Here is a 26,528-nt window from a genome sequence, read left to right on the forward strand (position 1 = left end):
CTCTAGACTCCTCTGGACAGGACTTTTTGCAATAAGGCTGTTCTGAATTAAAGTGACACAAAGCCAAGTTACTTTACCTTAAGATAGGAGTCGGGTGGTTTGATCACCCCTAAAGTCCTGGTTCTTTCTCCCTAACATGGGCCTGGTGAAGAGGTTTGATCACCCCTAAAGCCCTGGTTCCTTCTCATTGACATGGGAGGTTTGTTCACTCGTAAAGCTGTTGTTCCTTCCCCTTTACATGGGCCTGGTGGAGAGGACTGATCACAGCTAAAGCCCTGGTTCCTTCCTCATGACATGGGCCTGGTGGAGAGGTTTGGTCACCCCTAAATCCCTGGTTACTTCCCCTCGACATCGGCCTGGTGGAGAGGTTTGAACACCCATAAAGCCCATGTTCCTTCCACTTGACATGGGCTTGGAGAAGATGTTTGATCACCTCTAAAGCCCTGGTTTCATCCCCTTGACATGGGCCTGGTGGAGAGGGTTGATCACCCAATAGAACAGGTAGAGCAGAGAACATTATGCTTACGCTTCCAAGCTCATTGTTGACTTACTGTTACACGACTCCTTGCGCTCACAGTACTTAGCTTCTCCATTAGTGCATTCACTGCAAGGGAAAGAGAAGAGACGGGTGTCAGCCTGTTAGCTCGTGATTACAGTGGCATCAGACAAAGCACTTGTGCATATCAACAAAATTAGGAAGCTGCAAAGAAGCCTGCTTTAGTATAGCCAATCAAAGAGTTGGATGTGCGGAAAGTTATGCCTGCCAAACTGATGTGATATTCAGAAGTGGGAGCAATACTGATGCCTCCAGAACCTGATACAGAACTTCAGCTGTAGTACAATACATCAGATGATGCCCCTAGAACTTGACAAAATACCGAAGATGTGGACTCCAAAATTAGACACCTCCAATGAAGAATACCTCCCATGAGGCCTCAAGAAATAGACATAATACTCTTGATGTGACCTTGAGAATGGACAAACACATTTCCAGATGAGGCCCCCGTGTACTCTTCTTGTCTTCTCACCCTTACACTAAGGCCTGGGCATGAAATCCCACTGTGCGCGTGGAGTTTGCAAATAATTTCCCACTCTGTGCTCCACGTAGAGCACGGATTTCCCAAAAACTCTGTGAAGGGGCGCAGAGATTTTCCTCTCCTGCAGCTTGGCAACATTAAGTTGTTGAGCATGAGTGAGGAAAATCTTACTCCAGACGACCTCCAAGTGAGATTTCTCAACGTAGACGGTCGCTGCTGGTCGCTACTGCTCACATTGAGAAACATTTCCTTCGCGTTGAGGAAGCTGCCGCTCGCGTACAACATCTATTCGTGCAGCAGAAAGAAGAATTGCCCTCTTGGGCTGCGCGTAGTGCCAATCATTTTGATTTTACATTGTGGGACAAACACCCAGCGCTAAAAATTAGCAAGAGCGGCATGATGTATTGCACTCCACTGCTTGCTGAACTCCGTGTAGCGCAGTGGAGGTTTTTGGTCACTTTGCGGAGTTCCAACTCCGCTCAGGCCTAATTATGCCCTTAGAGTATGTAGGATAATTAGTTAATCTGAGCTCAACAGAAATATTTGCATGTTTGTATTCACTTTAGACTGAATAAGTATCCACAATAATAATCTCTCAATTTTGCCCAGGCAAAGTCTTGTAATAAATGCCATTCTCAGATAAAAAAAAAAAGTTCAAATAAGTAACCTGCAAATTAATAGAAGCGCGCACAACACACACACACACACATGCACACAGCCACCCACACACACACACACACACACTTGATCTCTCTCTCTCACACACACACACACACCTCGCACAAAGCCCCTGCCTATCTGACGGATCTAGCCATTCCATATGTGCCCAACAGAACTCTCCGCTCTGAGGGAGTTGGCTTACTCAAAATCCCCCGGATAAAAAAAGCCAGAATGGGAGGACGTTCCTTCCGGGTGTTAGCGGCTAACAAATGGAACTCTCTTCCTATGAACATCAGACTAGCAGATACTGAAATTAAATTTAGGAAATTAATAAAAACTTACCTGTATACTCTTTAGGTCTCCAGCCCACTTCCTCTTGTCTGACTCTCTCCACAGCGCGGGGATACGCCGGGATGGCGTCACCATGCGCTCTATAAACCCCTTTATTATTATTATTATTATTACACACACACCTAAAGCACCTCTGCGGGGATGACAGCAAGCAGCTCTGTTATGGGACGCCAGTCCTGACATACACCAGCGCCTTTTACTTGCAACCTTGCAGAGCTATGACATGCAAGTCAGTCTCTTGACCTGTGGCACGCCATGCTATTCTAACGAACGTATCCACACACAGCTCTGTCAAGGCGCCTCACCGTGAGTGCCTCAAATCTTTGATACAGGGATCCTCCCAAAGCTCTGTTCATGAACATCAGTCCTCGTGTACAGTACTCCCTGCTCAGAAAGTACTCAGACTCACATATAGCTCTGTAGATGAACTTCAATCCATTACTCTCTGTTGTGACAGTACTTCAAGCTACATGCTGCTCTCCCAATGCACCTCAATGCTGACGGGCAGTACTCTCTGTTCTGATAGTGACGGGTCTGCAGTGCTGCTCTCCCAATGTGCCTCAAGGCCCACGGGCAATACTCTCTGCCCTGATAGCCCAGGGTCTTCAGTGCTGCTCTCCCAATACGCCTCAAGGCCCACGGGCAGTACCCTCTGCCCTGATAGCACCGGGTCTGCAGTGCTGCTCTCCCAATGCGCCTCAAGGCCCACGGGCAATACTCTCTGCCCTGATAGCCCAGGGTCTTCAGTGCTCCTCTCCCAATACGCCTCAATGCCGGCGGGCAGTACTCTCGACTTTGAAAGCACCGAGTCTTTAGTGCTGCTCTTGCAATGCACGTCCATTCCCACAGGCAGTACTCTCGGCTCGGATATCACCGTGTCTGCAGTGCTGGTCTTCCAATGCACCTCAGTACCAACCAACAGAGCCCCGGGCGCCCCTGCAGTTGGCTGACACAGAGCTCTGCTGGTGGACCGCAGACGGAACTGCTACATGCCCTGTTATTGAAGCATGAAGTTCATGGTTTTTAGGTCGAGCATTCGAGACTTTTTGTATATACTTATGTATATACTTATATGTGTATGTACTTTGTGAGCTCTGGAGATCTGCCCTAGGACTTGTCTGTTCCACTTGGGGGCTTTTTTTCTGTTCAACTGCCTCTATTTATATGTCTTGATAGAAAACGACCAGTAGAGGTCACTAAAATACCAGAATTGCTTTCTGCTTGTTCAACTGCCTCTATTTAACTGCCTTGATAGAAAACGAGCAGTAGTGGTCAGTAAAATACCAGAATTGCTATCTGCTGAGTGACTTTCGTTTTTTTTTCTGGCAACTGCCTCTATTTAACTTTCTTGATAGAAAACGCCCAGCAGAGGTCAGTAAAATACCAGAATCACTTTAGCACTATAGCATTCTCTAGATTCCAGTCCATAGAAATTGTCTTACACGAGCACCGAGCACCCGTAGACAATAATATTTTTTTCAATTCTGATATTTTCAATGATATAACCACCGAAGGCCCTGATTTTGGATCACTGACATAAAATCAACTACAAAAATATAGGCATTAAAAATATCGACTCCAAAATATCGACTACAAAAATATCGAAGTCCTATCTACAAACAGGTAAGTACAAAAATATCGAGTCAAAAATATCGTTTAAAAATATGTACTTTGTAAAAATATTGAATTTATTAAAAATAATGTAACATTAACAAAATATAAAAAATAAATAACTAGAATATACTTAAAAATACTTAAATAACCTTAAAATTATTAAATAATTAATTTAAGTTATAAAAAAAATACAATTTTATTTGTTAAAACATATATATATATTAACAGAATATTATTAAAAAATATACAATATTATTACCACAGCATAGCAAGAGTGTTAAAATTACTATTCCCGCTCCAATGAGTGCAACAGTAGGGAAAGCGTTGGATAGCGTAGCAGTAAAAATTACTATTCCGACTCCAAAGAGTTCAACAGTAGGGAAAGCGTTGGATAGCGTAGGGGTAAAAATTACTATTCCCACTCCAGTGAGTGCAACAGTAGGGAAAGCGTTGGATAGCGTAGCGGTAAAAATTACTATTCCGACTCCAAAGAGTTCAACAGTAGGGAAAGCGTTGGATAGCGTAGGGGTAAAAATTACTATTCCCACTCCAGTGAGTGCAACAGTAGTGAAAGCGTTGGATAGCGTAGGGGTAAAAATTACTATTCCCACTCCAGTGAGTGCAACAGTAGGGAAAGCGTTGGATAGTGTAGGGGTAAAAATTACTATTCCCACTCCAGTGGGTGCAACAGTAGGGAAAGCGTTGGATAGCATAGGGGTAAAAATTACTATTCCCACTCCAGTGAGTGCAACAGTAGGGAAAGCGTTGGATAGTGTAGGGGTAAAAATTACTATTCCCACTCCAGTGGGTGCAACAGTAGGGAAAGCGTTGGATAGCGTAGGGGTAAAAATTACTATTCCCACTCCAGTGAGTGCAACAGTAGGGAAAACGTTGGATAGCGTAGGGGTTTAAATTACTATTCCCACTCCAAAGGGTGCAACAGTAGGGAAAACGTTGGATAGAGTAGGGGTAAAAATTACTATTCCCACTCCAGTGGGTGCAACAGTAGGGAAAGCATTGGATAGCGTAGGGGTAAAAATTACTATTCCCACTCCAGTGAGTGCAACAGTAGGAAAAGCGTTGGATAGCGTAGGGTTAAAAATTACTATTCCCACTCCAGTGGGTGCAACAGTAGGGAAAGCGTTGGATAGCGTAGGGGTTAAAATTACTATTCCCACTCCAAGGAGTGCAACAGTAGGGAAAGCGTTGGATAGCGTAGGGGTTAAAAATTACTATTCCCTCTCCAGAGAGTGCAACAGTAGGGAAAGTAAATACTTCATATATTATTTAAAAAAATATAAATTAATATCTATAAAAAATTAATTAAAAGTAATTACCAATTTAATATAATACAATAATTAATCAATTAAAATTACAAATTAAAATTTATTACAACGAGTTACCTATTAATACAACTTAATTACAAATTAACATTTAATGAATTAACAATTAAAAATTAATTAACAATTAATTAAAATTAAAAACAATTAAATAAATTTAATTATTTAATTAATTAATTATAAATAAATTACTTCCCACCCTATTCCCCTATAAACCCTCAACCCACTACAGAAAATAAATTAGTTAAATTAACATAATTAGCAATTAATCAATTAAATAAATTAATTGGTAAATACAATTTAATTAATTACCCATAAAAAAATTAATTAACAATTCATTCTAAAAAAAACCAATAAATAATTTGACATATTTAATTAATTATAAATAAATTACCACCCAATTCCCCTATAAACCCACAACCCGCTACAGAAAATAAATTAGTAAAATTAACATAATTAGCAATTAATCAATTAATTAAAATTAATTGCCAATTAAAATTTAATTAATTACCAAATATAAATTAATTAACAATTAATTAAAAATGAATACCAAGAAATAAATTTACATATTTAATTAATTATAATTAAATTACTTCCCACCCTATTCCCCTATAAACCCACAACCCGCTACAGAATTAAATTACGCAAAAATTAAAAAAACAAAATTCAATAATTAAAATAAATTAGAACATAAATACACACTTTTCACACATATAATAACATAAAAACACTATAAAAAATTCGATATTATTAAAAATTCGATAATTTTAATAACCTATATTATATACTTCGATATTTTAACTTTCTATATTTTTAACATTCGATATTACATTACTTACTTTAAAAACAATATTTTTGATGTCTATATTCTGTCCATTCGATATTTTGTCCATTCGATATTTTGGACTCGATATTATGTCCATTCGATATTTTCTACTCGATATTTTGACTGTGTAGCCCTGATTTTATATTAAAGACAGATCTTTGGACTGGAAGGGTACCCTGTTCAGGACTGTTTAGTTGTATATCAGTGACGTATAGCACTTTATTAAGAAATCCTTAGGCAGAGTGTCTCTTTTGATTGCTATCTGAGAGCTTTGGACTATACAATTTCCTCCTGAAAGGCAATATTTCTCTCTATGTGTTCCCATACCTAGTGTATCGCACAGTTTGGTGCTTACTTTCCCTCCATGTTAAAGAACAGTAGATGTTTCAGCACCCAGGCTAATGTGCTGTATAGCTAAATACATATAAGGTCCCAAAGGCGAGACCGATTGCATTGCAAATACTTGTTAAATTAGAGGATGCAATGACAAATTGGATAGAAAAGGGCCAGAATAATGTACTCTTCCTCGCGACTCTACCATCCAGACGGAAATCACAAGGTCATGGCCAGACCTTGTTATTTTTTTATTATCTTTTTCAGACTTCCCTAAAACTTCAACTACAGGTGGGTCTTTCATCATTTACTCAGCTGCTGTGAGCAGGAATGGATCAATGAGCGACTTTCAGAATGAGGTGTAACACAGGCAGCCAATACAGATGCAGATAAAAGGTCAGATAGATGTCACATGGCACCAGACGCAGGAGGCTATCCATAAAGGCTGTCCAATCAAGCGACCCTTCCTGCTAGTCCAGACAGACTGCACACTGGCCCACGGGCTCAGAGGAAGACTACGGGGAATCAAAGAAAACTGCACTTTCAAAATGGCCAGAGTTATTTATATGAACATCCTGATGAAGGTGAGAAATGAAGCCAGAAAGAGTAAATTCAAGAATATAAATAAAAAAAGCACACTGCTAAATTGGCAAAAAATTGAAGAATGGATTATCTGTGCTAGCTACCTGCTACTAAAACCACAGATGTTCCATAAAAAGAAAACGCGCTACTCTAGTCTGGAGTAGTGTATGAAATATTGGTGTAAAAATTAATTTGCATTAAATAGTGTATGGAATATCTACACATTACAATGAAAAATAAACTATCAAGGATACTGATCATTTTCCCATTGGGGACACATCACTTTTAAAATTCCATGAGATTCATAATTGGAATATGAGAATACAAATAGGGGTACCCTGATCGAGCCTGGAAGGTACAGTCAACCGTATACAGATGATTTTCTTTTTGAAAGAAGAATTGTAGGTCGGATTGATATTACACGCGCCGAAGCAGCAGTTTATCCCTACAGAACATCCAGCCAAATGCGCCTTTCTGCTAGGGCAGGCAGAACACTCACAAGCACTCTACAGTTTCACAGGCACCATTCCCTCTACAGATAGTTCACACCCAATAACACAAAGCACAACACCCATCTTTACTTACACAAACGCAAGACGCAACATAAATCTCTCCTTAGAAAAATTCCACAGCACTACAAGCTGTCATGGCCTATAAACAGGGCCACTGGGATTATGTAGCAGGAAAGAAACAAATTATGTGGTAGCGTTAAATAAATTATGTGCCAACAAAGGCAAATTATGAGGCATAATGCAGCACATTTTGTGGCAGTAGCACTGTAACACTTTCTGGACAAATGTTGCACCTCATTAGTTTCATTATATCACCTAAATTCAGCAATAAGAAAAAGAAAGGGTGCCTGTCACTGCCCAGTAAAAAGGTTTATTAACTTTTGATTTGCTTTAGCTAGAAACAACTTTTTTGCTAAACTTTGCAAATTAAGCAGAAGATGGTGGATTATACGGGAAGTGCGGCATATCCCTAATTATACTGAAAACGCCACGACTGCTGATTTGCATAACCCCATTGTTCCTGCCTGATATTCACATGTAAAGTACTTAGCACAAGTACACATAAAACACAAAAAATAAGCACTTGGGGAAAGATTTCTCAAGGTTTTGCTTCACCCCTGCATCACGATAGGGGCGCAAAGGCGACAGAAAGCCAAAGTGAGATTTATTAAGCCATACAAGGCAAATGGCTGTCTTGTTTTACTCTGGCAGATAGGCCTTCGATAGGTGGCGCAGGGGTGTTCCCACGCAACCACCCAAAGATTTTGGCACATGTCCAGATTTACCATTAGTGGTAGACCTGAGAATGCGTCAAAATGTTATGCTTCTCCAGGTGAGCAGTAACGAGGAGAAATATCTTTATTTCTCCTTGTTTTTTCCTCTCTTTGTGTGTGCTGCATTCTGCAGCACATGAAGAAGAAAATGCTTCTTAGGATTGTTTTTGTGCAGGAAGGGGTACTCCCTGCACAAAACAATCCTGACTGTGGTGTAGGGACCTTTTGCACCATGATGTAAGGGTGCCTGAATTGGTGCTATGCAGCCAAAAGTGTGCAAGTGTTAGGAAAGAACAGGAATGCACTGTATAATGTTAAATATGGGCATACCTGCCCTATCACGCAGTGCAGCAGGGTGGCTTGCTGCGTTGCGCGAAAAAATGATAAATATGGGCCATAATACTTAAAGTCAATAACCAATAAAACCTCCACACAAGGTGCAACTACGAACTTTGCGACTAAATCAGAGCTCACTCACTGTACACTAAAGTGAGAGAACCCTATAGTTTGCAAATGCTATGCACCAACAAGGCAGCTGCATTGTCCACCTAGGTATGGGCCATCTACACAGGGTGCAACAACATTGGAAGAGCCTTTAACTTTCATTCAGGCAAAAGAACACCTAGACACAACTCATTTTACAACTGGACAACGATGCAAACAACTGCAGCTCCTCTTACATTCATTGACCATGGAAGGTAAAATATCACTCCCCTTTCTAGGTCCAGAGACTGCTCATTGCTCTAAAATTCCTACCAAAGCGTCAGCACTTCATGTACCATTACTTATACGGACACTAAAATACACAACCCCAAAACACTACACGTGTTCATCTTAATGCATACACAGGGCACAATCCATATCCCTCCTTATACCAATACAGTAAAAGAGTACAATATAACTCCTTCCCTAACAAGACACAACACACCTCCCAGCATATCCTAACGCACAAAGCAATAGTTCTGTTCGAACACCTCATGATTCCCTAGCAGACATGCCTTCAGGCCGAGTTTGTTGATCCCACACTTTCCACATGGGTGAGAGAGGGAGCCTAGATAGGCATGGACCCAGGACATGAAAGAGCCAGCTCCCCATGTGACCAAAGATGAATGGGGAGCATTGTGACAAAGTGAGAAAATGCATATTAATAGTGTACCTGGGCCCCCCAGAAACAGAGCTCAGGCCTCCATAGCATGGATGCTCACGTACAGTGGCAGCTCCTCCCCAATGGTGAGGTAGCGTATCCCCCCCACCCCGTCTGCCTCAAAACTTAAAAAATAAAACGATAATAAAATGGGTTTATTATCGCTTTACTTTTCAAGTTCTAGTCTTGGGGGTGGGGCCATTGAGGGGGCAGTCAGGAGAGGGAGTGGTGGGCAGTACTGCTATCAGTGTCTCAGGACAGCCAAACCGGCATGCGCACTGAGCTGTCTCCTACCCAGCTGCATTGCCGGATTGGAGACAGCAAGCACCGGCTCCTAGTTTCTCTGGGAGTGCAAATTCACAGCGCTCAGGCAAATCCTGATACTGCTTTTAAACATGAGAGAAGCGTCAGGATTGGCTGCAGGGGAGTCTGTGCTGCAGGGAGGACTCGGAGAAGAAGAGGGGTGGGCCTACTTCAGGTATTTTTTTTTCTTTTCTTTTTTTTCTGTTTCCGTCCGTCGTCCTGGGTCCCCAACTCGCCACTCCACCCACACATCAGCCACTACTGCTCACATGCCTAACCATGTCAACACTTGCATACAGTCTGCCACACTCTCTTCACTGGACCCACCCTGGCCAACACAGCAGACTGTAAAGATAGCATCGTCTTTAGCTCCTTACCAGATCTCGCAGTCCGTCTCTATGGTTTCTCCATCCTTGTATGTTTTCCCCATGTAGGTACAGTCTGCGAAGGGGAAACAGCAGAGTTAGGAAAAACACCCAAAAACTACTAACTTCCCCTAGTTATTCACTACAACAGAACAGGCCACAGCTAATAACATTAAATAAACATATGCAATACAATGGTACGCAGACAAACCTGAGAACAAGCGGTGCTCAATTTAAGACCAGATTTACTACATTTTCCTTTCAGCTTAAGATTGTCTTCAGGCTGCAAAAATGATCCCGTTTGAGCGAAGTGTTTTTCAGGTTTGTCTTAAACTTGAACAACACTTTATTCTATATTGTCTTAATTCTAAAACTCTCTTTTCTAACTAAGACAGTGGTACAAATTTTTTGCTTAAGACAGCCTTAAATCTGTCTTAAGCTAGGGAAAAACCAAGTTAAATCATGCCCATGATTCCTAAGTCAACCTTGAAACAGTCTTAAGTCAGAGAAGACATCCATCAAGCTATTTTAAGCCTTGAAGTCTTAAGACTTTTTAAGCGTCTTTTGCAGATTCAGCCCGAAGATTTAATTGGGACTTCCGGAAAAAATGAGGGACTTTGCATTGAAATGCACGGGTGTAGGGGTGAGTGGGGATGGGTGATGTCCCGCAAGTGAAGCGCTTAGACCCCAGATGAGAAAATGGCTGGATGGCACAAAATCATTAAAAAGACAGTGGGTCGGAGGAGTTTGGTTGTCTCTACACTGGTTGTTGCTCCTGTAAGATACAACAGGGGGAGAGGCCTTAAGAAGAGGAAGGGTACCTTGAATCAAAATTAAATTGTGAAAATGCATTGCCTCGTTCAATAAAACATCTGTTATACAGCGCCAAGAGACCTATGGGTGAACGTGCCCTTTACAAATACCCATGTTATGTTATGTTAATGCCAGTATAACCACATTTATAACTGTATAACCGCATTTGTAACGGTATAAACGCATTTATAGCGGTATCACTGCATTTTTTCTACAGAAGAAGGAAGGAGCCCGAACTTGATTATCTCAAGGTATTAGAATCATTTCCTGTGCCAATAAGGGAAGAAAGTGCACTAAACTAGTTTTTTTTCCTACAGAAAAGGATGTTGCTATTTCTCCTTTAAACAAAGTAGCACACGTTGTGTTGTGCTCTAATTAATGTATATGTACCTATCATACATGGATAACTCAGCCGACATGTGTTTCGCTCAAAGGAGGGATGTGCCCCCTAGAACTTTCTAGAGGCTTTTTGTTAGTCATATTATTAATTTCAGAACAAAGGGCATGGCATCTTGTTAGTTATTCCAAAAGAGTTCTGTATAGAAAGCTGCATCCAAGCGAGGTCGTCAGTTAGCAGGCCAGTCGGGGAATCAAGCGCCTAGATTGCAGTCTGTGTCTGAGGATGCCTTGAAGAGGTGCACGCTCCGGAGACGATGTACTTATGCAAGCATGTTGCTTTAAGTGATCTTTTTTGACAGGGAAACACTACTATTCTGTCCATTGGGGGCACCTTGATGCCTCAATTCAGGAAGGGCCTTAAGACCTGGCAGCTATCCCCCCCCCCCCCCCCCCCTCTGCCCCCTCCTCCTCAGCACCCTGAGACTCTGACAGGTGAGTGGTCACGCCTTACAAGAACTCTGATTGATTGATTGACTACATTACCCAACATTCCATGCGATGAATGGAACAGGCAAGCTGTGTTGCTCACCTTCAATTGTGCAAATGGCCCAGCGCACCCTGCGGCTAGCAGAAGAGGCGCCATTAGTCGCAGCAGGTGCGGCCAGCAAGGAGAGAGGTGGAAGAGTGGTAGCACTCTGCAAATGTATGATTTGTTGACTTTGCTGTATATATGTATACGGATTTGTATATGGAATCGGGGCATACTTGCTCAATGCATTCTTTAATGCTTGCGCAAATATGTATAAAGTTCAAGATGACGGTGTCTTGTTGGACGGTCTGTGTGCTTTCACCGTATCCTTGTCTCCTTGCATCCAGTATCTAATGAACCAATGCCCATGTTTGAACTATTACAGACCATGCTATCTACAGTATTTTCACTTTGCGGAACAATGTGAGTAAAGGCTACGTCCTAGTAAACCAGGGTTGACTTGTTCCTTGGATAGGGAAGGCGGGTCTGAGTCATCAGTGGAGGGGCAGCGACTTGCATGTTGTGTGTGTACTATGAGAAAAAGAGCAGCACTTCCTGTTTCACTGGGTGGCAGGTGGAGGAGTACAGTTTTGGAAAGGTAAAACCATGGGGTAAGTTGTGTGTACAAACTCCATATATTCTGAGTTTGCGCATCTTGAACCCGGGGAAAACATGTGATTTTACAAGTTTATCCTTCATCCCGTAGTCTGAAACTTGAATGATTTGGATATCTTGCATATGGAGAGAATCACGCCCAGTGATATCCGTATTTACCGGCACACAGCTACCACCTGGGACTGGGTCCGAGTGAGAACAAAGCTCTAAGAACGATGCTTTAGGTAGGTAGCACTTTTACAGCAACACCTGGGCCCAGGCTTCTGAAATTCAGAGTTCAACAGCGCAAAGCAAATCAACGTAAAGAAATGCAAAGCCTCACAAGGGTATTACCTATCCAGCGCAAAAGCTGTTTTACCATAGAAAGGTGTCTTCTTCTGATAACAAAACCCCATTGTGCCGCTTTACATTGCATTGCGTGAAAGGGATATTAGTGGGGTGTCACTGGGGTATATCAGCGCAAATACCCATGGGTTTTGACACAAAGCCTGATCTACTAAAATAGCCAGACTTAGCTTTGCCTCAAAAACTGATGCCTCTTTGGAGCAGGACTTAATAAGGGGAAACGTTTCCATTTCTATAAGAAACACCTATGTACCACGTGTGTGCTGCAGTGCACCTGACACATTCAATGGATGGATCCTTCTGAGGTTATATACGCATAGGAATTTGTGCTGGAAGGTTATGCTTCTATTAAAAATCCGGTGTTAGGCCGCCCACACTCATCTCTGCACCATGGTGTGAGTTCGTGCTGCAGCCTTTTAAAGGGCCAGCGAATAGGACAGCAGCAGCTGGCCAATCTTAGTAGATATAACTCTGCGCTGTCCTCTCCCCCTTATGCGCCGCAGCACAGTTGCTTGTTGTGCTGTTTTGCATGAAAAATGGGTACATCTGGTCCCTGTCGTCAGTGCCAACAGGGGGCGATCACTTTGAAGGAAATGCATTATAACCTGTGCAGGATGACGTCTGTTCATGTCTCCTGTGCCTTACCCTGTCTCTGGTTCTTTGCAGGCAATGCATGCCTTGATAGAACTCTAAGAGAGGATTATATGTTCTTGGCAGAGAGAGGCACGAAGTTTGAATTTAAAAGCAGCCCTGGTTTATGTCCTTTCGTTTCTTAAAAGTTACTGTTTTTAATGATTTCCCTGTGGATTTGCAAAACATCCAGGGCAAAAATGAACTGTTCAATTGTCAGTCATGCGTCAAGGACTAAAGAATTGTGAAAGACGGCCTCTGATTGAAATGATTTTCCAGGGACCCCCAACCTGTTGGTAAACCTCACGGCTTTCCTGTGTGTCACTCGTTGAGTTGGGTGCATGAAAATAATGGGCACTGCAAACACAACAGTTGTGTCCCATACCATTAACTCATAGTGTCTTTGAAAGGCGCGATTTCCCTCCAGTGACAATGAGCATCTCATTATATTTCGGAAAAAGAGAAGCTGTGGAACCCAGGGTGGGGTGGCTTCCCATGGTGCCCCAAACTTCCCATGATAGGCACTGATATTGAAAAGACACTTTTAGCCAGTGAATGGTGTCCCTCTTGGTGTGCCCTAAATATCTCTGTGGATGCCAGAAGTGGGAACTGACACAGGTCACGTGAGTCTGAGATGGTGGACAGTTTAGCCATGCTGCTCTGGCCTTGGTGTATCTGCGGCCTAAAACAGAAGACACTTGGGGGACACATGACTCCTGCTAGGTTTGAGTACCCATGATGCACTTGGAGGTGCAGGCTCTCGCTACAAGGCACGGAGGACTAATTTAATGGAACCAACCAGTGCTGACTTAATGCATGGGCTCGCTGGGCAGTTGCCCGGGGGGTGAGGAGGGGTGGGGACGAGCATAGGTGCCCTATCCAAACCAGATATTTAACACTAATTTTCCGTTAAACATTTTAATTCCTGTGAGTGGAGGTGCAGGCAGGGCCCAGTGCACTACTTTATTACTTTGCCTGTGAAACCTGTGCAGTTGTAAACTGCCACTGAAGAAGCATCGGTGATAACAATGCCAGCCAGGCATGAACAGCCCTCCCTGGCACACTGACTGCCAGCTGTCACAAACAAGTAACTAATGCTATTTTTTAGATAATCGTCTTGCACCATCGCAAAAGCAGTGCCTGGCTTGCAGGGAGGTGCTACATACATTTCTGGAAATTAGATTTTGTGTGGAAATCAGAGGTCACACCCTCCTCACTCAGCGATTCCTCATTCCGAATTCAATATATGCACCAATGAGCAGAGAGGTCAATGGTTACATAAAGTGGTGTCAAGCCAACAGATGCAGTTACTGCCTTCACAGAGCAATGTTCACAGCCCACAAAAATGGAGCTAGGTTTGAAGGAAGCAGGACGGACCGGTTCCTCCTGAGGCGGCTGGTTTACATTGGGCCACCTATTGCCTAGTTCTTCAAACATTAGTAAAAACAAATATCTGTGAAATCTGAACTGGCAGGTTCTTCTGAACAACAGCTTATCCTGGGGCAAGTTACTAATTCTGTTCTTCTCAAACCCTCTTTCCAAAACTCCACAGGAATGTTGCTCCTGGGCATCACGGAGTCTCACCCTTTGAAAGTTTCTGTTGCTTCTAACATTTTAATTCACTTGTCTAGATATTTTCCTCTCTTCTTACTTGCAGCAATGCTTATGCACAGCAGTAAAGGTCCTGCCTAAGGGAGGATGGGCAGCAAGCCATCAAGCTGGTTCGTTTTGACTTGTATAGGTTTTCGTTGGCCACGCAAGGACTGAACAGCACAAGTATGTTCTACGAAATACCCAGGGCGATGTAGGGCAAAGCAGTACGTACCAGGCGGTGACAGTCCACATATGGTGCACCAGCAAAAGAGATAGGGAAGGCTAAACCTACAAGCAATCAGTATGGCCCCAGTGGCAAGTCAAGGAATGAAACAAATTGTTATTTTATTTAAAAGGCCAAAATTCCTTGACTTGCCCTGGAATTATCCAATAAGGCCCTCCCCTCAAGCATGGGGCCCAATGCTGGCCGCCTTGAGTTGAGATTGAGCACCACTGTTCTGATAATTTCAGTATAAAAACTTTTGGTAATATGGTTTGGAGGGAACATATCCAGCCTCTCAGTGGAAATGTAGTGGTCATTAACAACTGCCCCACTCTAATTCTGAACTTCAAACTATCCCGCCCGTTCTCTTCTGAGGGGTCGTCCGTAACAGATTGCCCACACGTCTGAATGAAGCCTGTCGCTGTTTGCACTGTTTAGCACCCAATGAGTTCTTGAACTGTGGACTCTCACTGCACCTCAATCGTCACGAGCTGTATACCCATTGTCTGGCCAGGGCCTCGACTGCCTCCCAGTTGGCTTTAGACGGTTTAGACCCCTTCATAGTGCTTCGAAGTCTGCTGACCTCGACTCTATCAATAGTCTGTAGGAGCCTCTTATTGACGGTGCTGAGGATCACAGGTGGGGCAGTTGAGTCTGCATTGTGCACCTCATGAAAGTGTCTCATTACTTCAATCAGGCAATTATTTGCTCTTTTTGTGAATTGTATTCTGTAGTGTAATTCCAGGGGAGTCGCGATCAATATGTTTCTTGTGGGCAGGGTCTATCGTACCAGGCCGGCAAAATGTAAATAGTTGCGAACAAAATGTCTGACCATTAAAATGTATATATGTGACCCAAGATGTGTCATTGAGACCACACGTGTCCTTCGTGGGGACCAATATGCCCCCACTTACACCAGACGTTACCCCAGTCTGGCTAAATATTGTAATTTTAAAACAAAATGAGAACTGTTCTGTGCACTCTTCGTTTTCTCCTGCCCTGCCTTGGCTCTGAAGAGGCACTAGTTTCTCGTAGAGGTTGTGCGAGCCACTGAAATCTCGAGCCGAGCTGACTCTGGCTTTATTCGAGGCCGTGTTTGAACCCCAAGCCCATAACAAGCCCAGATTTCACTGAGGTGAAGGTTTGTAGGCCGGCCTTGGATCAGCCGATCTCTGTGTGTCAAAGTAAAGTGTGACTGTGTCTGTTGTGAAGAGCTCTTATGTCCTTGGGTAAGCTTTGCCCAGTGTAAAACTGACAAATATGAAATGCCTGTTACCCTCACTCTAATTTCATCCTCCAAGAATGAAGGACAACGCATTAACCTTCTATGTCAGAATGAGAAATCCATCTAGTGGCTGATTCTCACAGAGTGAAACTCAAATCTGGGATTTATCCCGGCTTCTCTGCTTGATCAATTTGTGTGATCCTGTTTCACCAAGCCTCCTTTTTTATTCATGTTTATATATGAGAGCACTTTCAACTCTGAGAGTTCATGATGTGGGCTATACAAACACCTCTCTCAATTGCCTATAGTGTTGCTTCATCTATAATAAGAATTTTGAAGACACCTTATCATATTCTAACATGGTGTTTGTTTTCAAGGCTTAACTTGTGCACGGGCTCTTCTTGGCGGTGCAGACCCTTGGCTCGGCTCTCGCTCAGCTCTCCCTGTGAAGTTATTGTCTCGCCCACATCTAGTTCCTCGAGCAAGTGGCTCAGACATGGGCAGACTACCTAGCGACCGAGAAGGGCGTGGAACTGGGACAGAGCCACCAGTTACCCCACCCTGCACCCCCATTTCATTGCACTGTTAACCCACCAGCACTCCTCTCTCACCCTATTAGCACATCTTGCACCCCTGTTTTTTTCACTACTACCCCACTTAGCACCACCGATTATTTGTACTGTCAATCAACTAGGACTCCTGCATCGCACTGTTAACCCACTAGCACCTCCAGTTCTTTGCACTGTTGCCCCACCTAGCACCCTGCTTCTTGCACTATTAGCCCCAACGCTCCTTCTTCCCCTGTCGCCCCACTTAACACGCCTGTGCCTTTTCCCTTTTGCTCCAATTAGCACCCCGCTTCTTTGCACTGTTACGCCCACTTAGCACTCCCGCTTCTTTGCACTGTTACCCCCACCTAGCACCCAGCTTCTTTGCACTTTTACCCCACCTAGCACCCCCGTTTCTTTACACTATTACCCCACCAACACCCCATTTCTGTGCACTGTTACCACACCTAGCACCCCGCTTCTTTGCAGTTACCCCACCTAGCACCCCCGCTTCTTTGCAGTTACCCCACCTAGCACCCCACTTCTTTTCAATGTTACCCCATCTAGCACCCCTGTTCTTCAAAACGTGACCCCACATAGCACCCCTGTTCTTCACACCGTGATCCGACCTAGCACCCCTGTTCTTTACACCGTTACCCCACTTAGAACCCCTGTTCTTCACACCGTGACCCGACCTAGCACCCCTGTTCTTTACACCGTTACCGCACCCCTGTTCTTCACACCGTGACCCCACTTAGCACCCCTGTTCTTCACACCGTGACCCCACTTAGCACCCCTGTTCTTTACACGGTCCCCCCACCATGCACCCCTGTTCTTTACACCGTTACCCCACCTGGCCCCCCTGTTCTTTATACCGTTACCCCACCTGGCACCCCTGTTCTTCACACGGTCCCCCCACATGGCACCCCTGTTCTTCACACCGTCACCCCACCTGGCACCCCTGCTCCCCCGCCTCAGCTGCCAGTGAGGTTTGGCTTCCTCTGGTAGCCGGGCGGTGTACGGGCCACGTGTGAACAACGTGTGGGGACATCGACGGGTACCATTAGGTGCAGGTTTTACGGGCGTGTTTGCGCCATGCACACGCGTCTCACCAAATACACCGGAGAGGGGCGCTCTTCGGTACTCACTGCACAACACCGCCCTCTAAAAACCGTCACGAAGAACTCTCCGCCGCGGAGCACGAGTGTCTGCGTGTGGAGACCCCCGGAGGAGGGATGCCGGCAGCGGGCCCACCTGGGAGGCTGTGTGAGGGGTGACGTCGTCGACGTCACGTCGCTGAGAGAGAGACGTAGACATAGCGAAGATTCACGTCACATTTATTCACTGCCACGCACAGCTGATATCTCCCACGTGGATTGGGAATGCGCAGCATCAAAAGAATTGCCGCGGGCGCAGACGTCCTGGGCCCCTTGCACTGAAATTAACACAGACCCTGGAAACGAGGCCACACCTGCGTGGAAGGGCTCGACGCCTACCTGACTGACTCTGGCCCAAAGGAGCTTATTGCCCCAACCAAGAACAGGGCCATGCTACCCCAATCCACAGTAGCGTTACTGTTGAATAGGCTGTTAATTGTAAGCACAGCTATCGCTAGCACGGCAGGCTCAGCGGGGTGCCTCCGGCTGTAAGGCGGCCACTGCTCCCCCACCCTGCCAGTCTGATAATATCCTTGCTTGCATCAGGACCCAAGGTGCCGTACGCGGCCCTATCACTACCCAGATGGTTATTGCTTTCCAGGCCTACAACTCAGACTCTGTGTAAGTCTGGGCACGTCAAACGTCATCTCTCCTTTCTAGAAGAGTCTCCCTCAGAGCGCCTGTACATCACCTTCTCCCCCCAAAAGATCCTGAACCGGGGCAGAAAGAGCCCAGCCGTCCCCCTTTCTTGAGCTCCAAGGCCTTCCCCGAGCTTCTACGAGGTTCTGAGAGGCCAATGGATGGCTCCTTCCAAGGCAGGGGCAGGACGGGTTCTGGCCGGCCACCCAGCACGCGCGAAGGGCCCACTCACTTCTCGCCGAAGACCCACCAGGAGAAACGGACTGAAAAGAAAACGGTACCTTTGGCTGCAGTCGCATAGAGCAGCAGCGAGGCCAGGAGGCAGAGGACGGCCGGGTGGAGCCCCATGGCGGAGGCTGCAGCGGGGCAGGGAAGGGGCGCGGACCACCTGAGACCTGGCAGCCCTCACAGCATCGGTGTTCTTCCGGTGCTGGCTTGGTGAGATTTGGGGCTTCCCTGCCCGGCTCCCTCCAGTTTTTATGGTCGCCACAGGTGACACTGTCACCCTGGAATGGGGGAGGAGATAGTGACAGGTGCAACAGGTTTCCCTGTAAGCCAGTGACCTCTGCACTGCAGCGCAAGTGACAGCTATGTGGCTCTCGGAGATTTTTTTCTTTTAAGTGAACAATGCAGGTGTCTGGCAGTTCTGCCAGTTCGTTTCGGGAGTGGTTCTTCTGGTTACAGATTTTTAGGGACTGTGCCATAAATGACAGAGCGTATGTCCCACGATAAAGGTGTGGCACGCTGCCCATGTCTTCTGAGGTGTTAGCTGGCTAATGTGCGGTCTGACCGGGGATGAAGCTTGTGATGGGGCAGGTGCAGAAGGCGATGCTTTCCTGTGACGGCTGTAAGGTCGCTGGACTCTTATGTCACACTGATCTATAGAAAGAATGTGGGGCTGGGGAAAGTCATTGAACACCACCCAAAAAATCTGTGCCTAATCAGTGCTTACACTTATAGAAAGGAACATTTTCTAAATTACTCACAGACTGCTCAATCCCACCCATTAATTTACAAGTACATACATGATGGCAGGTGGAAATACTTATGATCACAACCACCTATCAGCTCACACCCATGGCGACCTATGCACCTTAAAATCACAATCTACACTATCTATACCAGACACAATATAATGGAGTGTATTTATCAAGCCTACTGGCTTTGTTAGTGTGTCACCATATAATAAAAACGTACATATGTTATAATATGCTAGTGTAACACCCTTAAACCCACTTAGAATAAAGTAAAGTAAAGTCCACATTTGTAAAGCGCACAATCACCCGTAAGGGTCTCTAGGCGCTGGGGGCCGTTGGGAAGATTAAGCGAGCTTTGGCCCAGAGTCACATGGTGCTGGGCTAACCTGCCGCCGGAGCCGGGGATCGAACCGTGGTCCCCAGATTCCAGCGTCAGTCGCCCTGGCCGCGGCGCCACACACATACAATGATATCCATTAAGGCACGTACTGATTCACTGTTAACTGTCATTGTCATCAAAACTTCTCAAAGACCTTCAATAATATATGTAATGTGTCACTGTTAACATTATGTTTCTTAATAAAGCATTTCAGTTATCAATATATTGTACACATTAGTTTTTTCCCCCTACTTTTCTACATGCTGCAAAGCAGCCCTAGCACCCACCAACAGGGGTCCCTGCACCCCAGAGCTTTTGGGCTAAAAGCCCCCCCCCCCCAAGAGTGCTTGATTCCTCTCCTGGGTTCATCAGTCCGACCACCTTGGACCCTTAGGTTTCATTTCTTGGAATGGATGATGTGGGGGCTCCTCTGGTGACTCATGCTCTCCTGGCAGCCCCGAGAACACTTGAAAATAAGTTGGTGATGCCCCTGCCCTCTCTCTACATTTGTTTATGCATTCAGAAGATAAGTCGGTTGGAGGATCAATCAGTTAATCAATCAATCAATCAATCAATCAATCAATCAATCAATCAATCAGGAGTTTGAGGGTCTCAAGGAGGATAAAAGAGAACTGCAAAACGAGTCCTAGGGTGGTTGGTGCTAAATTCTCACATGGATATTTATACGAGAGCAACCGGACCTGGGGGTCTGTTATTCCATACAAATCAAAACAAAAAATGTAGGGCCTCGCGACTAGGGCCACTTCCGGCCCTGGACTGCATCCCAAAGTGGCTGGAAGATGGCAATCCCATGAATAAATGATTCCGGCTATGCACGCTTGCCGAGGATACTATGATACATGCATTTTGCATCTTCCCGTGTTTATTGTCTCATCGGAGGTCACTTCTGTGCAAAGAACTATTGGCCCTGGGAGTTCAAAGTTTCAGGCAAGCGAGCGCCCATTGAGTCGGTACCCTCACGGACTCTTAGGGTGAACGTCCGAATGATTCAATACTTGAGCTCTTTAAAATAGAGATTTCAGCCGCCCTGGAACAGATCCCCAGGCCAGGGAGGTGGGGAGAACCTTAAGGCGTATATAATGATATTTCCACTTTCTTAAGGGGGCTGCTGTCCTGGCTTCGTTCCCCCTCGCTTCCTTGAATAGGCCATCACTGCCCTCCCCCAGGTGTGTGCTTTGTTTTGTGTTATTTATATCTATTGGTTTTTGATAACAGCTCAGCCCCCTCCCGTTGTTTCATGAATGTTACAAATTAGGCTTTCTCCTAACTCCAGGTTGTGTTTTGAGACTGTAAAAATGTTTTATATGTTTTTGGCTTTCCCCCAAACGGTGGGATTCCCGTGTATCATCTTGAAAGGGACAGGTTGCTAGAGGATTACCTTTTCAGTTGGGTAGTGCAGACCTCTATTCTGACCCTTCTAGTTCTTTGCGCTTTTGGCTGACGGCCTCTTGCCCCAGCAATGTTGTTAATCTGGTTTTTATTACACTCGAATGGTTTTAAACAGGGACTGGAATTTTTGTTAGTCCACATAATTGTACTTTGAAAGATAATAGGGATCTGTGGAATTTGCATACTGGGTACTATGAAAATCGTGTAATGAATTTTGCTGTACTCCTTTTTATTACTTTCTGTGCTTGTTTATGGTTTTAATTAACTAATAAACAAAATGATTGATTGATTGATTGGTTGATACATTTGGTTATGCGCCTCCGACGGTTCTGGGGGCTCCTTTTGTCTCAGGTCATTTTATGCTATGAGCAACCTCCCTCACAACGATGGTTTTCCATGGTTTTTTTTAAAACATGCACTCTCATGCACCTTTTCTCTTATTTTTAAAATGAGACCGAGTGCCACTGCTCCTCATGGAACATCCAGGTACTGTGCTGTTCTGGGGTGCAAAGCCTGTGCAGCCCACCCTGCTTCATGCTCGAGGGACACTGTTTTGTGCCCTCATGGAGCTGGCCTCCACGCGTGTGCCGGGTGCTGGCTCGCAGCGCGGCCCTCTTATCCCAGACGTAGGCAGTGCTTTAAATGGGCTAGTACTGTCTGGTACGGAGCACCAGCACTTTTTATGTTGAGAGGGAGAGTAAAGCACTTCTCAAGAGAAATGCTATACTTTTGATTGGAGAGTACCGGCACTTCTCAGAAACAAGCAGATACTCTGCTGCAGAGTCCCTGCACTTCTATTTTTCCATTTCAAGCACTGGACATAGGTAAGGTGGGGTGGAGAAGATACGCTACCTTGCTTAGAGGACACTGGTCTCCGTGGAAGCACATTCATTGGGAGAGCAGCAGCTCTCCTTATGGCATTTTCGTCACCAGGGAAATTGGGTCCAGAGACACTTTATTTTAAGGAATGGGGGGCACTATACGCGCGCTCTAAGCCATTGTCGCCCCGGTGGCATAGGCCTACTAGGGAAGCTTTACATTTGTGCATAGGGGGTCCCAAACTGCTGTGCTTGAATGGTCTACTGGGGACAACAGTTCCCATGGCTCCCTGGCGGTACAGGTGAGCACGCTTTTTACATTTATGGGGTAAAGTGAGTTTTGCTTTTGGTGGCCAGCATAGCCACTAGGAGCATATACGGGAGGCCTCTAAAGGTTTGCCACTTTTTGAGGAGCCTGATTTTGACCGCTCTACCTACTTGTACAGGAATTATCTCCTGCTAGGGTAACAGGCACTACTCCTGGGCCCAGGGTCTACCTAAGCAACATCCCGGGACCCCCAACGCAGTTGCCTTCACTACATCCATGTCCCATGGCCTCCTTTGGCCACTTGCAGCACACCTGGGTCAACGCTAAGTCTGGGGGCCACACTCCTACAGCAGCAGTACACAGAAGATCCAAGGGAACGGTCCAAGGTCCGCACCGGCAGGTCCATTCCTCTGCTGTCCGAAGAGGGTGTATATAGGCCAGCACCACTGCCCCGGAGTGTGAAAAGTACTTAGCAACTGCAGATTAATTTCCTTTCCCAGAAGTTGACCTAATTGCTGGCAATGGCCCGATATAGGCTTTAGATCCTCCAGTTGGCCTTCAGAGTAATTAACTTGGCCCAGCAGAGTGATTCAAAGGACTGAATATAGTTAAGGGCTGAACCAGAGAAAAAATATAAATCATAAAGTGCCACGTGCAGTACATATATGTGCACATTAATTTCACATCTGCATTCTGGATATTAAGAATGATGCATCAACTGAGTCTCTAGGCTTAACCATGGTGAAACTATAGTTTGGTTCAGAATTAGCACACAGTGTACAATATAGTTGTTATGATGGAAAAGTCCTCTGTATAGTGTTGGAGGTGCACCCCTGCCCTGAGTGCACAACTGTACTATTGTCTAGATCTTTAATGCTGATTTTTGTTGTCATAGGCAAACACAGATCATGTGTGTGCACCATGACCTAGGCCTGTCTCTTGGATAGTGGTTTTGTTGGACCGGAAGGGGCAACCAAAGAGCTAACCCCATAGTGGTGTAAGGTTACTGCCATCCACAGGAGTTAAGCACCATGATCACAATGATGGTAGCTTACTGTGTAGTGATTAGTTGTAGTGAACAGGTCTTTTTTTACGTAGAAGCTTAGCAAAAGACCTCTTGGGGAGTTTTTGAAAGCTTTCCTAGGATTTAATTTTGCCCAGTACTTACCATTGGCTTTGTGTTTTGTAAGTCACAGTTGCTAGCTTTCTATTTGCTGGTTTTATTGTTTTTCGCTGTCCAGCTTGTCTTTGTCTCTATGGCACGCCACTTAACTCTACTGTAAGCTACTCCACTCTACCACACTCCAATCTGCGACACTGTATGCCACTCCACTCTAAGCTACCTCAAATTTTGCCTCTCCAATCTGTGACACTGCACTCCACTCTTTGCCACTCTGCACCACTTCAATCCCTCTATGCCACTCCACTCCACTCTATGACACTCTACGACTCTCCACTCCACTCTAGGACACTCTACTCCACTTTATGCCAATTTATGTCACTTCACGTCACTCAATGCCCCTCCACTTTATGCCACTCTACACCACTGAATGCCACTTTAATCTACACCACTCCTCTCTGTTTCACTTTACACCACTCTACTCTACTCCACTTTAAGACAGTCCACTCAAGGGCACTCTGCGCCACTCTACTCCACTCTACAACACTCTGTTTTACTGCACTCTACACCACTCCCCTTTATTTATTTATTTATTTTGAACGTTTTATAGAGCGCGAACAAGACCCTTGCGGGTATCAGAGCGCTTTACAGTAAATGTGTATAGGCATATCAAACAATAAAAATAAGCAGGACCGTAAGAATAACATCAACAAGCTTAATAAACGAGCAAAAGGACAGATCAAACATATAAGGGTAAACATGGCCAAAGAGAATGGTAGCAGAGAACAGTCACAGATAGAAGGGCACATCAGATAAGGTGCAAAAACTGGACCGGTTGGTTTTTAAGGATGATGGTAATACATTGATGATGAAAACGTCACAATAAGTGGAACAAAACTGTACATATAAAAAGCCAAGCATTAGATTGTTGGTAAAAAGAATGTAATAGGGTTTCTCCGCAGTCATGTGAGGCTATGTTTACGAAAATTTAGCCATAAGGATGCCTTTTACTTCCAATTTGAAGGAGGAGGTGGAGTGGTTCAGTCTTATTTCTGGTGGAAGGGCATTCCATATCCTGGGTGCCATTCCTGAAAAGGAACGATTATACGTTTTTTTCTTATCGAATTTTTGTGGTTTCAGAAGGAGGTTTTCCGCACTTCTTGTTGATCTGATCCTCCAGATATTGTGAGTTTTTGTGTGATATAGCTGGGTGCACTATGATGTAGGGCCTTGTGCGTCATGCAAGCTATTTTCAGGTGGATTCTGGTTTCAAATGGCAGCCAGTTTAAAGATTTTAGATCCGGGGAAATGTGGGCCCTTTTTTTCGAGCCAGTGATGAGTCTCGCTGCCGCGTTGGTGGAGGCTCTTAGAGGAGCTGTGGTGGCTTTGGGGAGACCGTATAACGCGACACTTCCATAGTCCAGCCGAGGTAGAACTAGAGCCTGAACCGCTAACTTGAAGTCATTGGGAGGTAGGAAGGGCTTCAGCTTCCTTAGTGTATTGATCTGAAACTTTGCTCCCTTCGTTGCATTACTAATATGCTTCTGCATGTTGAGGTTACAGTCTAAAGTTATACCCAGTGATTTTGCCGAATCCACAATGGTTGGTTGAACATCGAGTGCTGTGAGGTGTTTTATCAAATTGTGCATAGTGGGGACTTTGGCGGGTGGAGCAATAAGGAGGAATTCAGTTTTTAGAGCTTTCAGTTTGAGGTGATTCACTGCCAGCCATGTTTGGGTGGTCTTACGAGTATTGTTGAGCAAACTAATGTCATCCAAGGTGTTGATCTTGAGGTAGAGTTGGGTTTCGTCTGCATACATGTGGAATTGCACGTTGGATGTTTGTAACAGATCGGAGAGTGGTTCCATGAAGAGGTTGAAGAGTGTAGGTGATAACGAGAAACCTTGTGGGACTCCTAACGTAACAGGAACTGGTTTGGACAGTGTGTTGTTGACCTTGAATTTTTGAGTCCGGTTATGCAGAAAAGAGGTAAACCAGTCGAGCACTGGTCCTGAAAGACCCATTCTGTGTTTCAACAGATCTATCAAGTGTTCGTGTTTGACCGTGTCAAATGCTGAGGAGAGGTCTAATAGGATAAGGAGACATGCTTCGTTATGATCAAGTAGTTGCAGTGCATCATCAATGATGTGTGTCATGGCTGATTCCGTGCTGTGATTTGCACAGAAGCCGGATTGGTGTTTATTTAGGAGCTTGAAGTGGTCGATATGCTTTGTCAGTTGGTGATGAACACATTTTTCCAGAAGTTTGGCCAGGGTGGGAATATTTGAGATTGGGCGGTAGTTGTTGAGGTCCGTGGGGACAGCTGTGGGCTTCTTAAGGATGGGAGATACTTGCGCTACCTTAAGGGAGTCAGGGATGCAGCCTTGTTGAAGTGAACTGTTGATGATCTTGGTCCATATGGGTAATAGCATAGGAGTAAGATCTTCAACCGTATTTGAGGGGAGTGGTTCAGTTAGGTGATTGGAAGGCTTCAGGGCACTGAGAAATTTGCCTATAGCTTCAGAATAGGGGTAGAAGTATGACCATGGTGCGTTGTTTTTCAAGGTAAACTTTGATGTGATTTGTTGAGAAGCGTTTGAGGGTAGGAGGGGGGATTTGGTGAAGGGGTCAGAGTGAGAGATTAGGTCCTTGAGGAGATCTTTCTTGATGTTTTCCGTCTTTAGGCTAAAGTGGTTAGAAAAGTCATCACAAGATGGTTGTGGGTGAATTAGTTCAAGTGGCCGATGAGGTTGGTCTGAGGTTCCGTGAACTCTGAACCCGTTTCATAAAGGTCATGGTTTCGTTACGAATTTGATATTAGCGAACCGTAACTAGTTAGTGCAGCAAGTATGAGTGCTTTCATCACGATGGATTCACTACGTATTTAGGGATTTCGTTTTGAACCCTTGGGTTCCATTTTGTGTATGGCAGCCATTTTGTGGTTGCCCTCACATAGGCCGATGACTGTGGCTGAACTAGTCTTTTTAAGGACATGTACACCTTAGCTCCAGTTCCTGCTGACTTCTGTTTGACCTGAGTGAACTGACCCTGTTGCCTGAA

General features: G+C 44.9%; 1 protein-coding gene across 1 annotated transcript in view; it reads right to left on the reverse strand.

Annotated features, from left to right (window-relative positions):
* The window catches only part of LOC144769584 (uncharacterized), a 334,720-nt gene extending 315,803 nt beyond the window's left edge, over window positions 1-18,917 (reverse strand). Inside the window, exons 1-3 of the mRNA XM_078653744.1 lie at window positions 18,778-18,917; window positions 9,853-9,916; window positions 552-604 (exon numbers count right to left, since the gene is read on the reverse strand). Of these exons, the coding sequence (XP_078509870.1) occupies window positions 552-604; window positions 9,853-9,916; window positions 18,778-18,844 (184 nt within the window). The 5' untranslated portion in view covers window positions 18,845-18,917. The remainder of the gene's footprint in view (window positions 1-551; window positions 605-9,852; window positions 9,917-18,777) is intronic.
* Window positions 18,918-26,528: the final 7,611 nt, after the last annotated feature.

The sequence above is a fragment of the Lissotriton helveticus genome, chromosome 7 (assembly GCF_964261635.1).
Source record: "Lissotriton helveticus chromosome 7, aLisHel1.1, whole genome shotgun sequence".
NCBI lineage: Eukaryota > Metazoa > Chordata > Amphibia > Caudata > Salamandridae > Lissotriton > Lissotriton helveticus.